At 43.9% G+C, this 18,484-nt stretch overlaps 1 protein-coding gene across 1 annotated transcript in view; it reads left to right on the forward strand.

Annotated features, from left to right (window-relative positions):
* LOC105841416 (uncharacterized) overlaps positions 1–18,484 on the forward strand; it is a 312,744-nt gene that overhangs the window by 142,656 nt on the left and 151,604 nt on the right. The window contains exon 4 of the mRNA XM_021347008.3: positions 17,883–18,018. Within this exon, the coding sequence (XP_021202683.2) occupies positions 17,883–18,018 (136 nt within the window). The remainder of the gene's footprint in view (positions 1–17,882; positions 18,019–18,484) is intronic.

Here is an 18,484-nt window from a genome sequence, read left to right on the forward strand (position 1 = left end):
TTTTGTTGCCACAGATCCCGTTCATTAGCTTATGATATACTAGCTTTTGTCCTCGACTCCGTCCACGTGGAATAGTTACTTTGGCATAACGCAAAATTTTATCCCCACTTCATTTACGTAGAAAGTGAAAAAAAATTAATTATAGAATCTTAAGGAGGTATTTACACCTCGATTGTGAAACATTCTTTATTGGTGTTCCACTTGTATTGGTTGTACCGTGATGTTATATTCTATAGCCTTCCTCAATAAATGGGCTATCTAATACTGGAAGAATTTTTGAAATCGAACCAGTAGTTCCTGAGATTAGCGCGTTCAAACAAACAAACTCTTCAGCTTTATAATATCAATAAAGTATAGATTTGTAGAAAAACACATTAACTAAATGCAAAAGTGTTTTTTTCGTGGTTTTGTATTAGGAAATACAAGCTGCTCGGTGTGTCTTCGTTTACTTTTTATTTTTATCTCATAATACTCGTATGATACGATCAAAATAGTATTACGATCAAAATAGTTTATTAATTTTAACGAGAAAAAAGGTAACAGAATATTTGTGGGTATTTATGTTATTGTAAGTATATATTAATATGTATTACATAAGTGGGTGAGTTTAGTACCTTGAAAGTTTTCTACTAAGCAATATTACTAAGGTATTTATAGTCACAAGTTTTGGAATGGCTAAGACTAATTCACGATCTTTACAAAAAAAAAAACAAAGTGAAATAACTTATTTTCTTTTAAACCAAGTCCACGTCTTTACGTTAATCATTATTTAAACTTAATAACTTAAGCTACTGCATACTTAATCTTACTTAAAGCCGGTAGTCAGATGGGAACCTTCCGCCGCCAATTAGGCCCCTCGGAATTGCTTCATTCACCTTCGGGTCGAGGGAATGGGGAACATATTTGTATTATTATAACGGGAGGTTTGCATTCTTCGGTTAATTGACAGTAGAATTGCGTTTATGTCATCATTTCATTGTTGTTTTGATTTTAGGGCTTTATTGAAATCCTATTGATTGTTATTTAAGATTTTATTTTTAATTTTTAATGGTTAGATGGGTGGACGAGCTCACAGCCCACCTGGTGTTAAGCGGTTACTGGAGCCCATAGACATCTACAACGTAAATGCGCCATCCACCTTGAGAAATGAGTTATAAGGTCTCAGTATAGTTACAACGGCTGTCCCACACTTCAAACCGAAAAGCATTACGGCTTCACGGCGGAAATAGGCAGGGTGGTGGTACCTACCCGCTCGGACTCACAAGCGGTCCTACCACCAGAAAGCTTAAGTGAGTCGTCTATTATCAAAGGTGGCAATCTGTGCATTTGGACAAAAAAATGTTATTGATATGTCAATAGAGATTGATTTGAATATAATCGTCTCCTTCAAAGAATACGGTTCAAAACCTGCATTAAATAAAGGTTAATAGTTAACCTGTTATTTATCTAAGATGTCGTTTAGAAGAGTTTTGTGACTGCCAATGGAATACAAAGTCAATAATTCGTTTTTCTGATTTACCAATAATTGTCCAAAAGTCACATTGCCGGCTTTGATAATAGTCGACTCAAGTAAGTTTCCTTTATCGTTTGAAAAATATAGGTAGTTATGTATTTTATTGGTTTAGGTGAGTCGAGATGGAAACATAAATGGTAGTTGACGATGATTCATTACGAATTACTCGACGGAGCCGAAAGAGTTAATTTGAAAATCAACCCATTTGAACTTTGACTTTTAAATTTTGAAACGACAATATTATGAAGTCTAGCCTATCTGTTTTCACATACAGTTTTCGTATTTTAACGATTGTATACAAGCATAGGAGATTAAACATAAGTAACTATATACATAGGCAATCACTATATTGTTTCAAATGGATACTGACTTATATTAGAAACATTAGGATTTTTCGAAAAACAATTCTGATCACAAAAATCTTATTTACTACGTAATATTCATAATCCGAGGCAACGAATAAAGCAAACAAATAAAGTGTATACAAGATTAACTCCCGAAATAGACAGTTCATTTTTTTATGTACACTAATATCACTACACGCGAAAACTCACATGTAAATGTATACAAATAAATAAAAAAGTATTTTTCGTTGTAATGCTTTTTATTTGACCACAAATACGGTGCTATGGTGTGTTGATGGCGGTGATTTGGCAAGCAAGGAACGTTGCCTCGCGCCGACGTCGGGACGCGAGTTACTTCGCAATGTAATGTGAAATATTTGCTATAATAATGTTAGGGAAAGAAGACTAATAGAATCGTAGGAGCGGTCCATTTTTTATTTTTATTTTATTTTATTTATTTATTTATGTACACACAGAAAACAAGACACAGTACAGAGTAATAGGAAAATTATGTACAAAGGCACTGCCTATTTCTTTGAGAAATCTCTTCCAGCAGACCTGCGAGAGGATAATGAGAATAATAATAAAAAGTGATAAGTGTGTGTAGAACAAGTAACACATAACTAAAATAACAAATACAACATGAGAATTATAGCACATACACATAGCAAATATTATAAGTAACACAGTAACACTCGTATATGCGAAGAGTATAGAACCATGATCATTCATTCATTTTTATTCAACTAACTAAGAAAATTGTTTGTTCTCGAATACGTTTGAAGTTTGTAATAACATGAACACGTCTATTTCTCTACGTCGATCTGCTGTTAAGCCGCTAGATAACCTTTAATAGATGAGGCTTTTTGTTATCTTATGCAGTCATGCTCAGTCTGTCGGATGATTGGAACCATTCAGCTTAATATGTCCAGAATTTAAATTAAGAACTGTCCCACGGCACATGCTCGATTTAGACGCTGATGTGTCGCGGCATTACTCGCACTTCTTCTCAATGTTTCTATGTCGACGTTTTTTAATACGCTTTTATTAGCTTCAGACGTATGTCAGTATGTATGTTTGTAACGGAATCTTTGAACATGATTTTGGCCCCCTTCGGAAAACGTCGGATTAACTCGAAATTTGGTATACTTATTGAGGAACGATGGCAATTCAACACGTTTTTTTACAATAAAATCATTTTTTCTTACACTATTTTTAATTCAAATTTATTAAAATTTCGTTTTCTATAAAAGTGTATTTTGTTAGTTTTTTTAAACTTTAATTTATTTATTGTAATAGTTCATAAGAATGCAAAATGAAAAATTGAAAGAAAAAAGTATCTATTCATTCTGTAAACTGGCCACTGTTACGCACGTATTTAGTATTATCTAAATTTACAATTCGGAATGATTGCTATGCGAGACAGTCGTAATGAGCACGCTTCTCGGAAAAAACGAAAATAATCTTTCTGAATTGCACGATCTAACGAAGACGTCGGAATGTCCAGAAAAAAAAAAAGAGAATTCAGGTGAAATAACTAAAAGGGATTTGCCGGGAGAGGAAGCTTAAATGTTTCTGTTTGTTCCGAATCCACTCAGTTTCTACTGAACGGTATGTAATGAGCTTTTTCCAAGCTTCGGTTCCAAAGCGGACGGTTACGTAGCTTTCATACGAAACGTTTGAGTTTTAAAGCTAAAATGTCTGTGTGTGCGTTTGGGATATTAATGAGTTGAGACGAAGCCGCACTAGGAATTTTGTTAATATAAATTCAAAATCACAAGTAGTCAGAGAGAAGCCGTGCCTATTTCTGCTGCGAACCGTCGGTATGCAAACGAAACTGAGGCTTCAAACTCTGGTTCGCAGATAGACGGTAAGTATATTTGGTGGAAAATAGTGGGGATATTAGAAAATATGATAATAGTACTGCGATGCACTATATCGATGTTGCGAAAATATACCTAAAACCTAATTAAAACTTAAATAAAATTAGTTGTATTTGGTAGGTACCACTGTTCTGTACATTTCACCCATGAAACAATTATACATTATAGCAATTATTTGGATTATTTAGACTATATTAAGGCTAAATTAGGTCTCATAATAATTTGACAATCCTCTTCCAATGAGTCGAAATTAAGTAAGTAAGGCTTTGGAATGAGCTGCCCTCCACGGTGTTTCCCGAGCGCTATGACTTTTCCTCCTTCAAACGAGGCTTGTGGAGAGTACTCAAGGGTAGGCAGCGGCTTGGCTCCGTCCCTGGCATTACTGAAGTCCATGGGCGATGGTAACACCTCAACATCAGGTAGGCCGTATGCTCGTCTGCCTACAAGGGCAATAAAAAAAAACAAAAAAATTAAAAAAAGTAGACTATGAACTTGGATGTAATAAAAGCGTTTTCTATTTCAAAGAACTACATCAATAGTATCACTTAATCTAACTAATCGTTGGAACGATTCACACATATTTTATTGAGCCATTTAAGGATAATCTAAGTCGCGCTGACTTCGCAACAATATTGCTTATCAATCCGTTGAGTTCACCAAACGATTTTCCACGTCAACAAAGCTATTATTTCCAGAGCAAAGTCCCTGCTACGTGAATAAGAATAATACGTATAAAATCGAAACTTCTCGAAGGAAACTAGTCCGTACTAAAATTTTATTTTGCACTATAAAAGTAATCTGTTCCTCTTCTTCCGAAAATGTAAGTGACTGTTTATTCCGGGAAATGTTTTTTGAAAGAAATGTATATAATAGCTAATTGTTATTAGAGACTTTGCGTTCGTCGGTAAAGTTGTCTTTGATGTCGGATTGTAACGAGAAATGTGAGAATTACGAAATCACTTGTTGATTGTTTATGATTTTGTTTAATTTGTTAAAAAAATTGTGCGTATAAATATTCGTATTATTTTTTTGGAAAATTGTCTGAAACAACAAGAAATAAAGGTTCAATGACTTTAACGTCAAGTTAACATAATGACGATGCTCTTTATATAAACGAAACTCGAATTACTAATTAAGGTAAGATAAATTTTGAACCTAATTAAAATACAAAAAGCCTTGAATATAAATAAGCTATATGAAATATTCACATAAAATACATTAAACATTAAAAAAATGAATCCAATCATCACAACGACACTTCCCTCATACACGTTCATATATGAGACAAAAATCTCAATTTCATTATACACATATTTTTTATTTATTTTTTAGGTAGACGAGCTCACAGCCCACTTGATGTTAACTGGTTACTGGAGCCCACAGACATCTACAACGTAAATGCTCCACCCACCTTGAGATATAATAAGATCTCAAGTATATTTACAACGGCTGATCCAGCCTTCAAACCCTTGCGGACTCACAAGAGGTCCTACCACCTCTAATTACGTAAATTATAATTTTACGGGCTTGATGTTTATTACACGATACTATGTCATGTAAAATCGGTTCGAACCGAATTTATGGAAAAAACGTACACAAGAAGAAAAACAGAAAGGTCAAACAACTCTCTTAACAAGCTATTTCATAATGAACACAGCACTACTAATTACTGTTTCCAAGTATTTTATAAACAGAAGGTGCAATAACGGGTCAACTCTTTTATTACACGAAGAAAAGGGAGAATACGGGTGTATACTAAGAAATTAAAATGAGCGAACGATCGTGTTCAGTAAACAAGGGTGAGCGCCGCAGAATTTTATTAGGGTACTGTTGTACTGACTCGAGGTGTGAAGTTGGACCTTTAAATCAGGGTTAATATATATTTTTATTAGAAAAGTTTTTTTTTTATTTACCTTGTAGGCAGACGAGCATACGGCCCACCTGATGGTGAGTGGTTACCGTCGCCCATGGACTTCAGCAATGCCAGGGGCAGAGCCAAGCCACTGCCTACCGCTTAATACTCTCCACAAGCCTCGTTTGAAGAAGGACATGTCATAGCGCTCGGGAAACACCGTGGAGGGGAGCTCATTCCATAGCCGGATGGTACGTGGAAAAAAAGATCTCTGGAAACGCACTGTGGATGACTGCAGTGGCTCCAGGTAGTATGGATGAACTCTACTCCGGTGGCGGGCGGTGCGATGGTTAAAACGAGATGCCGGTATCATCTCGAACAATTCCTCAGAGCAAGTTTGAGTAAATACACATTCTATAGCTATTTATAGAATACGTCTATATATAAGTATTCTTGGGAACTGTTCGCCTGGTGTGTAACGAGTACCTATCGGATCCAATTATTATCTGACTAACAGCCTAAACGCATGAATGATTCACGGCAGAAATAATTAGATCTTTGTTATCGAATTTTTATTAATCCTTTATTAAGCACTAGCTTTTTCCCGCGACATCGTCCGCGTGGAATAGTTCACAAGTAATGTTTTATTTTAAAACAAAATTGGTTAGTATAAAATACGTTATAGTGAGCCAACCTTAACATAAAGTATAGACATATGATGTCGCGGACTCTTTTTTAGATTTTTTAAAGGGGTACAATTCTGCCATACACTATTTTAACGAAACCTTAACCGTTTCTGCAGTGCATGCAGCGGAAGCTCTCAAAAGGGGAAAAAAAACCCGATTTTGAAACATTCTTTATTGGTGCTCCGCTTGTATTGGTCTTGGCGTGACGTATTCCTCGATAAGTGGGCTATCTAACACTGGAAGATTTTTTCAAATCGGACCAGTAGTTCCTGAGATTAGCGCATTCACACAAACAAACTCTTCAGCTTTATAATATTAAGTATATATTCTACTTTGTCGTATCACTCTTATCAGAGTGGTCGTGGTCGTCGTCCAGTATCATTGCTGTGGGCGGATGTTATGTGCCTTACGAGTATTCGCCACTTCTGGTTTGTGGTGAGCCTGGTACACTCATATAGACAACCGCCAACTACCAAGTTGACTTGGTCGGTCCATCGCATGGGCATCCTTTCACGCGGTCTGGTGCCTCCTACTTTGAACGACAAGGCGCTCTATGGAGTCATTTCTTCGCCGGGAGATATGTTCAAAAAATTATAGTACGCGCCCATATACGACCGTCGATAGGCGTTGCTTTATGCGGAGTTCTTGAATAGTGGAGGTATTGGTTTTTTTTATTGCTTAGATGCGTGTACCAGCTCACAGCCTATTTAATATTAAGTGGTTACTGGAGCCCATAGACATCTACAACGTAAATGAGCCATCCACCTTGAGATAAGTTCTAAGTTCTCAGTATAGTTACAACGGCTGCCCCCGCCCTTCAAACCGAACTCATTACTGCTTCACGTCAGAAATAGGCAGAATGGTGGTACCTACCCGCGCGGACTCACAAGAGGTCCTACCACCTTGCGAAGTTCGGTCCCATGATATACCAAACATTCGTCTCCGGCACCACATTTCCAGAGCATCGACCTCCTTATTCTCGATCTGCCGCTTAGTCTACGTCTCCGCAGCGTATAAAAATATGGGGAAAACAAGAGTTCATACGAGCCGGATCTTTGTGGCTTTAGTGATGTTTCTGTTCTTCCATATTTTCTTCAGCCTGTCCACTGCAGTTCATGTGATCATCATATAGTTGGTTACTAGACGATGACCGAGCTTTGTTCGGTTTTTTTTTTTGATAACGTCATCTTGCTGTGTCTTTAAAGCGGTCAGTTGCCCTCAATTAAGAAAAATAGTATTATTATTCGCCAATAGATGTCGGGAAGAGTTGATTATTGAAAACACGAATAAAACAACATTTTCTGAAAATAAAGCGTACCTAGATCGATTTATCGCCCCTGAAATCCCCTGTATATTAAATTTTATGAAAATCGTTGGAGCCGTTTCTGAGATTCAGATTATATAATTATATATTAATATACAAGAATTGCTCGTTTAAAGGTATAAGATATAACATAATAATATAGTTAGTGTAATAGTTAGAAAAAATGCCAAAGGCACCCTGAGAGGTTTGGCTAGGCTTCGACCGGAATGGCCGACAGAAAGCTCATATCGTCGAACTTTATTTAGAATGGTTACTGGTTGTAGTGGTTCTATCTCGAGCGAAAAAAGGAAGTTTGAGCGAGAGAAAAAATAGTTGAATCCAATATAATTCTTCTGATAGCTTCCAATAAATACATATTTATATCCTTAGGACATAGCAAACATCTACTAAATAAACTGATATATTCATTTTTTATAATAGAATAGAGATGAAAAGCGGAGGATAGAATAGAAAATAAAAAAAAGTGTGTGTGTCCGCTCCCGACGCACGACTGGAGTTTACTGGATATAAATATAAATTTGTGTCAGTTGAATACAGTAAAATATGGAAGTTACGTATTCTAGTGAGAATGATCCGGGAGTTGCGGAACACGTGGATGCGGTAATTAAGTAAGTCTATATAATTCACTTTTACAATTAATATATAAGTTGTCCATTCACTGATAGAAGGAATTGTTTATATTTAATAAGCTTTATTAATAAATGATTTGTAGCGGGTTATATTCGGGTATCAACCCACTAACAGTTGATACGTTCAGGAATCGAACCCGAACGGCGTCCGGCCACAAGCAAAACGATGTCGGTAAATTAAACGAAACAATACGAGAAATAGTTCTATATTACGACAACACGATACACTACAGATTATTAACAAATCAACGAGACACAAAACAAACGACTAACAAATATATGAAAATACAATAATGAGAGAAACGCGCGATCAGTACGAGGCTTTGTGGCGGACTGCCGGCGCAGCAGCCCGGCGTCACCTGCGATAACGCGGCCGCGCGTTGGCTCCTGATTGGCGCGCGCACGCATCACGCAATCAGGAGCCAATCAGGCGCATAACGCATTTCGTGTGACATGCTATACTCTCTAGTACGATTTTGGTCCCCATAATTTTCATACCCCGGGCCTATATATGTAAATCGATTCTTAAGGAGTAAACTCCAATAAACTCCAATAAGCTATAAAAGAAAATTTTACAAAGAATGGACTGAAATCTTATTATTAAGTTATTGTTTAAGTACACAAAAAGTCGTCGTGGCGTAAAGGATAAGACGTCCGGTGCATTCGTGTTAAAGTGATGCAACGGTGTTCGAATCCCGCAGGCGGGTACCAATTTTTCTAATGAAATACGTACTCAACGAATGTTCATTATTGACTTCCACGGTGAAGGAATAACATCGTGTAATAAAAATCAAAACCCGCAAAATTATAATTTGCGTAATTACTGGTGGTAGGACCACTTGTGAGTCCGCGCGGGTAGGTACCACCGCCCTGCCTATTTCTGTCGTGAAGCAGTAATGCGTTTCGGTTTGAAGGGTGGGGCAGCCGTTGTAACTATACTGAGACTTTAGAACTTGTATCTCAAGGTGGGTGGCGCGTCTACGTTGCAGATGTCTATGGGCTCCAGTAACCACTTAACTGGGCTGTGAGCTCGTCCATCCATCTAAGCAATAAAAAAAAAAGAACACTTGATCCCATTTGTTTCGAGACTTAACATGAAATAAATACTCAATAGCATCTCAACTCACGGATATACACGAATGTTCCTCCAGAGCGAAATGTTCACGGCAAACGTATGTAAAGTACCTTTACGGGAGTATGGTACCGTTATGGGAGTACTTTTTTTCTTTGTCATATCACTCTTGTCAGAGCGGTCGTGGTTTTCATTCGATATTGTTACTATCATTTTACAATTGGTATAGTTACCCATAGTAAAATCGGTAAGAAGTTAGGGTCGTGGGATAGGAGAGAGAAGAGAGAAGAAGGGTCGTCGTACCCCCTTTCGGGGGCACGGAACGGGCCTCGGGGCAAACCCCACTGCCCGGAACGAAGCTCCCTGCCACACAGGGCAGGGGTGAAGTGTTTGCAAGACGGGATTAGGGGGGGCTGTTCGTATGCGTGCTCGGCACACTCACATCGACAAAATAATAAATACTTATATATAATACGATGGGCTTGTTGTCATGGTTGGAGTGATGCCCGTGGAGGAGTCTCCCCGGCGCCGGCTGCTGTTGTCTGCTTCCTTTTTTTTTTTCTTACTACTAACTACAAAACTACTAAACTAACTAACCTAATTACAACTACTATATACAATACAGGGACAACAGTCAGCAACCGTGGGGCCCGCCACCGGCCCCATGCCGCGGCCCCACCTCTACAAGTCAGAGGGGGAGCCGCGGCACTGGTTTGGCGCTCACCCGCTAGGGGCTCCCCAGAAGGGGAAGACCGTCGCGGGGAGGGACCGATGTAAATCACTCCCCTTAAGGGGGAGTGGTTCACCCAAACGGGTGATAGAAATGGGTCCCCATAGGGGGGCACCCCAACAGTGTGGGGGGAAATGAGGAGTGTGGACAGCTCAGTCCCATGGGGGCACTCATTATGAGCACTCCCATATCACTCCGGTTAAGCCGACTATCTTACCATAGCCGGGGGTTCCAGTAGCTCCCTTGGTAGCGCCTGACCATCAGGTGGTCTGGCGTGCAAGGGAGCTATATTGTGGAGATGCTCGTGGGGTCCACCGTCAGCCCGCTCGTACATATTACGAGCTAGCCTCCGAATGAACTGCTCGAGCGGCTCCACATCTAGATCCCGGGCGATTACGTCATTTCTGACGTAACGCCCTGCTCTGACTATCGTGCGAAGAGCCAGATTCTGCTGGGCCTGTAACTTCACCCGCATGATCTGCGGGATGAGGTGATACCAGGCCGCAGCTGCGTACGTGATACGGGAACGAACATACGTCTTGTAAATGCCGAGTCTAGTCCTGGTCGGCAACCCGGAGGCCAACACCGGCCGGAGGAGAAACCTCGCATAGCGGGCGGCCGCCAACGCCGACTTGGCGTGGGCGGTCATCCTCAAACTCCGGTCGATATTGACTCCCAGGTATCGGACACTGGGCCTAAACTCGACATTGACTCCACGGAGACTGAGCTGTCCTGGGACGACTCTTGTGCGGACCGGACCGAAGAGGATAGCCGCGGTCTTCCCCACGTTGACCGCGACCCTCCATCGGTCCAGCCACTGGGGCAGTAGGTCCAACAGCCTCTGCATCCTCGAAATGGCCGCAGAGGGGAAATTAGAGGACGCGAAGTAGGCGCTGTCGTCGGCAAACAGCGCCAACTTCACGTCGGCTTCCCACGCTTGGAGGTTGCCCTCAAGCGTGGGAATGTCGTTGGTGTAGAGAGCGTAGAGGACTGGTGCCAGGACGCTTCCCTGGGGAACTCCGGCCGTGACTGGGCGCACCGACGACTTTGCGCCCTCGACCGCGACAAGGAAGGATCTTCCCTCCAGGTACGACCCCAGCAGTCGCACATAGGCGTGCTGGAGGTCCGTGTTCTGCAACAGCTTGTAGATCAGTCCCGCATGCCAGACACGGTCGAAGGCCTTCTCGATATCGAGAAAGACTGCGGCCGTGTACTGGCGCGCGTTGGACCGATCCGCCAAGTGGTGCATAACGCGGACCAATTGCAGCGTTGTCGAGTGACCGCTGCGAAACCCGAATTGCTCGGGTCTGAGAAGGATGTGCGGCGACACCCTTCTCAGCAGCAGCCGCTCGAACAACTTGCCCATATGCGACAGCAGAGTGATCGGACGATAACTGGAGGGATTTCTCCTATCCTTGCCGGGTTTGGGCAGGGCAATAACCTTGCCCAATTTCCAAGTTCCCGGGAAGTGTCCTGTGGACAGAATGGAATTGAACAGTCGTGTCATGCATGACACGACCGTTTCGGGGAAATGGAAAAATGCGAGGGAGGGAATACCGTCCTCGCCCGGCGCCTTGCGCCTCTTCATCCGCTTGATGGAGAGGCGCAATTCACTGGGAGTGATGAAATCACCATCTCCCAACGGTGGCGCCGGGGAGGAGAGTAGGCTTGCTACGCTCTCTTCCACCGATTGGTGGAATGCGGCCTCTGAGGTTGCAGAGTTATTTGGAGCGAACTGCCGCTCCAGCATTACGGCCAGGACATCGGCGCGGGCCTGAGCCGAGAAGCATCGGTTGCCCCTCTCGTCCACGAGTGGACAAGTCGGGGCAGGCCGATTTGAGAGCTGGCGGCAAAGTCGGTGGAGGGACACGGACGAGGGGTCCTCACGGGCCTCCTCGATCCGTTCCTCCCACGCATAGCCCCGATAGGAGCTAATCTTCGCCGCCAACTCCGCTTCCAGCTCATTAAGCTCGCGCTTGATCCTGGGACAACGAGTTGTCGCCCAGAGCCTCCTCAGGCCCCTCTTCCGGCGAATAATCGCTTTCAGATGGGCCGGGAGTATACCTCTGGGCCCGCCGCTGGGCACAAGAGTCGTCGCCTGGTCGATCGCTCCCCTGATGGAGTCGACAAGGCGGACTGCCGCGTCGTCGACCCCCTCAGGGGTGTTGGGGTCCTGAATTGCGGGAAGGTCGACTAGGCGTCTCTTAAAGAGCTCCCAGTCGACCTTCGGTCGTAGGGGCGAGGTCGCAACCCGGGTGAGCCCCATTCCCAGTGTGACCGGGATAGGGAGATGGGGGGTACCCAGGTCGTACAGTGCCTCAATAGTTAAGGGGCACCGTAGCCCCTTATGAACGCACACATCCAACACGTCGGGCTGGAGTTGCGCGGCGGTCGGAATGTGCGTGGGTTCGTCGGGGCCGACCACAGAGTAGTCGCCCCTATCGGCATCTTCTAACAGCTGCCTGCCCACTGCTGAGTTCAGTCGGGAGCCCCACGCGACGTGCTTCGCGTTGAGGTCCCCGACCAGCAGAGCTGGGCGGCTGTCGCAATTCAGGACCCGTCTTATGTCCCCGGGGTGAAAATCAGGCCCCGGGGGTCTATACGCGGAATAAACCCGCATATCTCCCCCCGAGGTGTGGATCCTCACACCGATCGACCTTGTCGATGTGAAGGCCAGCAAATCCAACTGATCATGCACCACGTCTCGCCTGACGAGCGCCGCAGTGCCCCTGAACGGCGTCCCGGCAGGACTCACCTCGTCACGTCGGTACATGAAGTAGTTTGGAATCCTGAACACATCCCGAGGACGTAGCTTGGTCTCGCCCAGGAGCACAACCTCAGGGTTGTACTCCCGGGCGAGAACCAAGAGATCGTTCTTGCGGGTTTTTACCCCGCCGGGGTTCCAATAAATGATGCGCAGTTCCTGGCTAGCCATTGAACTGCGCAATCATTCGGTAGAACCCCGACAAGAGCGCCCCGAAAGGGCTGGCTCCCGAGGCGATCTCGCGGATCACTCCGGAGACCACCTCGGACAATTTTTCCCAGAGCGCGAGGAGCCATGCAGCAAAGCCGGCAGGCTGTGAGGCCTGCCGACCGCTGCGCTGCTCGCGCTGAGGGCGGGGGGGAAGGGGCTGAGATGAGGTTGGTTGCGACTGAGGCAAGTTGGCATCAGTCACGGCTTGTGCATCAATGGCTTGGCTACTTTCGGGGATATGAGGGGTCTTAACATCGACCTCCATTGCTGTTGAGGAGGTTTGGGCCGTTTGTATGTTTGTTGCTACTGTTGCTGTTGCTAGAGAAGGGGGAGGAAGGACTACGGCTGCTTCTATCAATAGTTTTCTCTTTAATTTCCTTCTCTCTTTTTTATTTTTATTTTTCTTTTTATTTTTGCTGGCTTTATTATTAGCACTTATATTTCCTGGCTGCGACCCGGGTGGTTGATTCATACCTTGAGTGGCAGCGATAATACTACGAGGGGCAGGAAGAGGTTTGTTACCCCGTCGCGGAGCATTGGCTTCTGCCATCAGCGTTGCCGCTGACGACTTAGCCTCTACAACAACGACGGGGTGTATGGATAGGGACTGGGGAGGGGGCTGGGGCTGGGAGGGTTTCCCTTTCCCTTTCCCCTTCCCCTTAGGAGCTTGAGATGAGGACGGAAGTACCGGAGCCGGATGCAACTCGGCCCGTGGAGCCCGAGGTACCGGAGGGGGAATGGTGACTCCCATCATCCTTGCCCTTCTGCGGAAGACCGGGCACCGTCTGTCGACGGCAGTGTCGTCCCTTCCGCAGTTGGCGCAAGAAAACGGGCCATCCCTCGGCCTCGGGCAGTCCGCTACTACGTGCTCTTCAGCACATCTAACGCAGCGGACCGCGCGGTGGCAGTTGGAGGATGCGTGCCCAAAGGCCTGGCAACGATGACATTGCGCCGGCCCTCGACCTGAACGCCATCCCTCCACTGACACCCCCGGCAAGTACAGCAGCTCTTCAACTGCGTACAACCGGGCGAGGTCGTCCTTGGAGAGGTGGTCCAAGGCCACGAAAAACACGCAGCCTGGCCTACCCCTCCTGGCCTCGATACATCGGGCATGCCGGGCCGGGAAGCCCAGCTCTCTTAGGGCCTGGGTTACGTCGGCCGCATCGGTATCGACAGGGAGGCCCCGAACGACTACCTTCGAAGGAATGTCCTCCGCCAGGGCATAACAGTACCATTTAATGGCACTGTCCCTGGCAGAGACCTCCGATAGGTAGGCCTGGACCTCCCTGTACTCCTCGATCGACGACGGGAGAAATCGGAACCCGGCGCCGTAGGGTCGCGCCGAGGGAGCTCTGCCGAGCCGCTCCCTAATGGCCGCCATATGGCGAGGCCAATTAGGGAGGGCCTCCACTACAATTGATGGGTGACGGCGTAAGTCCACCTGGGCACGACCCCTCGACCTCGGGGGAGGGGCAACTTGGGCTTGAATAGAGGGCCGTTTGGGGCCGGATGATTGAGATGCAGCCATTGCTGCATAGGATGTGGATGGTTTTGATTGGGAGTGTTGTGATTGAGCAGCGTTATATGGATGGGAATGGGTAGCCTCAAGGTCCACGTACCTCGTTGATTCGAGGTTGCCTGCCGTGCTGCTTAGGGCAGGGGTACCTCGAGGCCGAACCGCTGGTATGGGAGATATAGGAGGTGAGGGGGAACGAGGAGGGGTTCTCAGTTGCCTGTGGGCTTCCGCCGCCCTGGCAAGAACCCTTGGTTTGGGTATCGGTTTGGCAGGAGGGGAGGGTGAAGGGCTGCCGCTGGATGAAGGAGAAGAGGATGATGATGATGATGTGGCAGGGGAGGAGTACTCGTCGCTGCCACTCTCTTCCTTGGACCGTGGTGACGGTCCAATCCTAGGGCGCTTATCGCCCGCCCCAGATGAACCCTGGTCCGACCCGGACCTGGCCTTCCTCCGAGGCCGAGGGATCCCCGAGCGATCTGCCGGAATTGGAAAGGAACTTTCCCCCGACCCGATCCTCGGAGACCCCCGGGCCTCCGAAGAAGGTCCAGGCCCGTTTGCCGGATCAGGGTCCATACGACCTGGGACAGGAATGAATGAAGGGCGGTGGGCAAAAATGACTGCCGCCGCTTTACGTCCCTTACGGGATGGGCCGGGAGTGCTGATTATGGGCGGAGACGAGGCCCCACCAGGCATGATTTGGCTATCCTGTCTGGTCACGCGGTCATCAGTGCTCTCACTGGAAGGCCAGCTGTTGGATGAATTAAGTTGACCTATGTCAAAAGGCCCTAAAACCTTCCCGGCGTAAGGTTGCAAAGGTTAAAGAAAAGGAAAGAAAATAAAAGAAAATTAACTAGTTAGTGTTATTACACTAATTCTATTGAATAAAATGAAATTATTAAAGTAAGAGGGAAAAAAAAAAAAAAAAAAAAAAAAAAAACTTATATCAAATGCTACTCTAATGTGAAGTGGTGTATTAAACCGACTTCTAATAACTAAATGAAAAATCGAATCTAAATTTATATACTGAATGGACGAACACAACTTAAGACACAAGGATGGCCGCGACTGCCGGCTCCAGAAGCGTGCTATTGTGCCAGTATTAATACTAATAACTGTAATTTGTAATAAAGAATAATTAAATTAATACTACTAACCACCTATCTGATTATAATAGCAATGAAATTATTTGAAAGATGATATTAATTATAATAAGTAACAATAATAACAACCTAGAGAATTTACAATTAGAATAAAAAGTTCAGATTAAAAGTAACAGTGCCAGTGGCAGCACAATAAGGGCACGGAAGGGGGCCGGGGTCCGATCCCTCAGCCTAATGGCTCACAAGGCCGAAGACCCCCGATTCAAGATCTCAAAACTTGTTTTGAGATCAGTAAACCGAGAGGACCACAGCCAAGGGGACCACAGACATCAGAATCACACCACCAGCTTCGTCAACCGGCACTGGGCACCATAATATTATACAGAACTACTTACCAAGAGCAACACGACTGGAACCTAGAAAGCATGCAACCGTCGGTGATTCTACAAATAATAAGGGAATGCAATAGGGACAACTTATGACAGGTGGTCGGTATGCCAGATTATACTAATTTATGAAGTAAAATTAAAATTATTTGGTAAACAAAAAATATAACATCAAATGTGGGTAGAATTGAAAAAGGGTATAAGTACGCTATATAATTAAATTTTGTTTGAGCAATTGCTCCTATTGGCTATCAGATAAGAAAACTATTGTATGTCTATTATTATAAGGAAATTAACTGATCTATTGTATTAATTACATATGAATGGACGAATAATTTAAGATTAATAAACAAAAGCGAATTAAATCAATATACAGTATGAATATAGAAAATTTACTAAGACAACAATCAAATAATGAATTAAACTAAACTAAAACTAACCTACCTGTAAGGGCTCCGACGCCGCAAACCTGTGAAAGGATTGGCCTGTCGGGTGTTAGTAGCAGCCCCTCCTAACCCCGAAGGGTAGGGGAGGACTGGGAATAGACACGGGCGGCCAGACTCGATGGCGCTCACGAAAACCGATTTTTATCACTAGATAAAATGGCTTCGCAGCTTTCACAGGCTGATCTACACCTACCCGCAATTAACCAATGTTAAGGAATAGATGGTGTCGATCACTTACCTGTTCCCGGGTCCTTCGTCTCACTGTTCGGGGCGTTTCCGCTCCGAGACAGCAACTCCAGATTAAACACGCACACACTTGGGCACACACAATTGTACAGCACTAAACAATCGGGGCCTCGTAGCACTGGTGTCCCGGGCTGGGATAGGAGGATTTTGAATAGATGATGTAATGGACACTGCTTAAGGTGGTATCAGGTATTCGTTTTCTCTGATAAATAACCATATAGCCAACATTGTATTAGTGCAAAATCATGTAGCCTAATTAAAAAAAAGGAACCATAAATTAAGGGAAAAAAATAATATATATTCTCATTTTCATTTCCTCTTCAATAAAAACAACGACTGTTCGTCTACAGAACCCTTTTGTAATAAAATCGTGTGCTATTTTCCGATATCAGATCAATAAGGAAAGTGGGACACAGGATATTGTCGGACACAGGGTAGGAAAAACCTTGTTTTAATTACGTGCGGCGCTTGGAAACTGACCGAACGGCGACACAAAACCTGTTTTGCTTGTATGGTATTATGCATGCAAAGAATAATGTTAACTAGGCTTCGTGCTGTATATGATCAGATTCTGATAATCTGCCCCGTGACGACTGGTTACAAAAAACGCTGTCCTTGGGTTATGAGGTTGAAGGTTCAATTGAATATGCGATTTCGAAAAGGGCACATCTCTGAAAATGTAAAATGTTCAGGAAATGAAAAAAACTGATTATTTTCTAAAGCAGTGTAAAATTTATAAAATATCAACTTTTGAAATATATTTTAGTGTTAGTTAGCAATTGAAAATTACTTGAATTATTATAAAATCGGTGTAGGTAAGCCGCAAAACTACATGTGTATGAAAAAACGTATTTGACAAAATATGCGACATGTGCCCTTTTCGCAATTGCATATTCAATTAGATTATCCCATATCCTTGAAACCGGAATGTGTAAATTTGTGGCAGTATTAGACGGATTCATGATGGCTTACAATATGCCCTATGATGAGTGTGATAGCGTGGAAAAGTTTGAGGACACTATTCACTAGGCTATAGACCAAAAGATGATCATCGGAAAAACATTTATTTATCTATATTTTGTTTTACCCATGCTCGGTGATACGCTTTAAAAATATAATATCATCTTAATTTTACTCCCAAGTTTAACACCCTGTATATGTACATGTGAAATTTATCGCAGGTGTCAAGGTCGACGTCCCAGCAGGTCGTGCTACGCGATGCGACGCGAGCTCTCGCCGGCAGGTACCGCTGTGAGGTGTCAGCCGACGCACCCTCATTCCACACTCAAGTCCGCTCCGCGTATATCCACGTTGTTGGTGAGTGTTTAACGTCAACTTTCATTATTTTTTACAGCTTCGTTCAGTTTATTAACTCAATTTCAAATTAACTGATGGAAAATATCGTGCGTGAGAAAATGATACAGAAGGGTGCTCACGACCCTCACTTGGGGCGTTGGGGAATACGATGCAGGGAGGAGCCAAAATAATGCTACGGCTGTTTTATATATCGATGTTCGATTTTTGCGGCTAAAATATGGTGGAATGTAATTTTATTACGACTATTAACACATTATTTATGATGCCTAAAAATTCGATATCGAAATGGGATAACCACAGACACATTTGAACAAGACAACATAAACTGGTATAAATTTTGGATACTCCAGTCAACGGTTCTATTCATTTCCGTCTTCAACGCGTGATGATAAGTTGTTAAAGTTCTTGAGTTGGGTAGGATTAGGTGATTTTTTTACTGATGCAGATTCAAAAACAAGTTTAGTGC

This window comes from Bombyx mori, chromosome 22, assembly GCF_030269925.1.
Source record: "Bombyx mori chromosome 22, ASM3026992v2".
Lineage (NCBI taxonomy): Eukaryota > Metazoa > Arthropoda > Insecta > Lepidoptera > Bombycidae > Bombyx > Bombyx mori.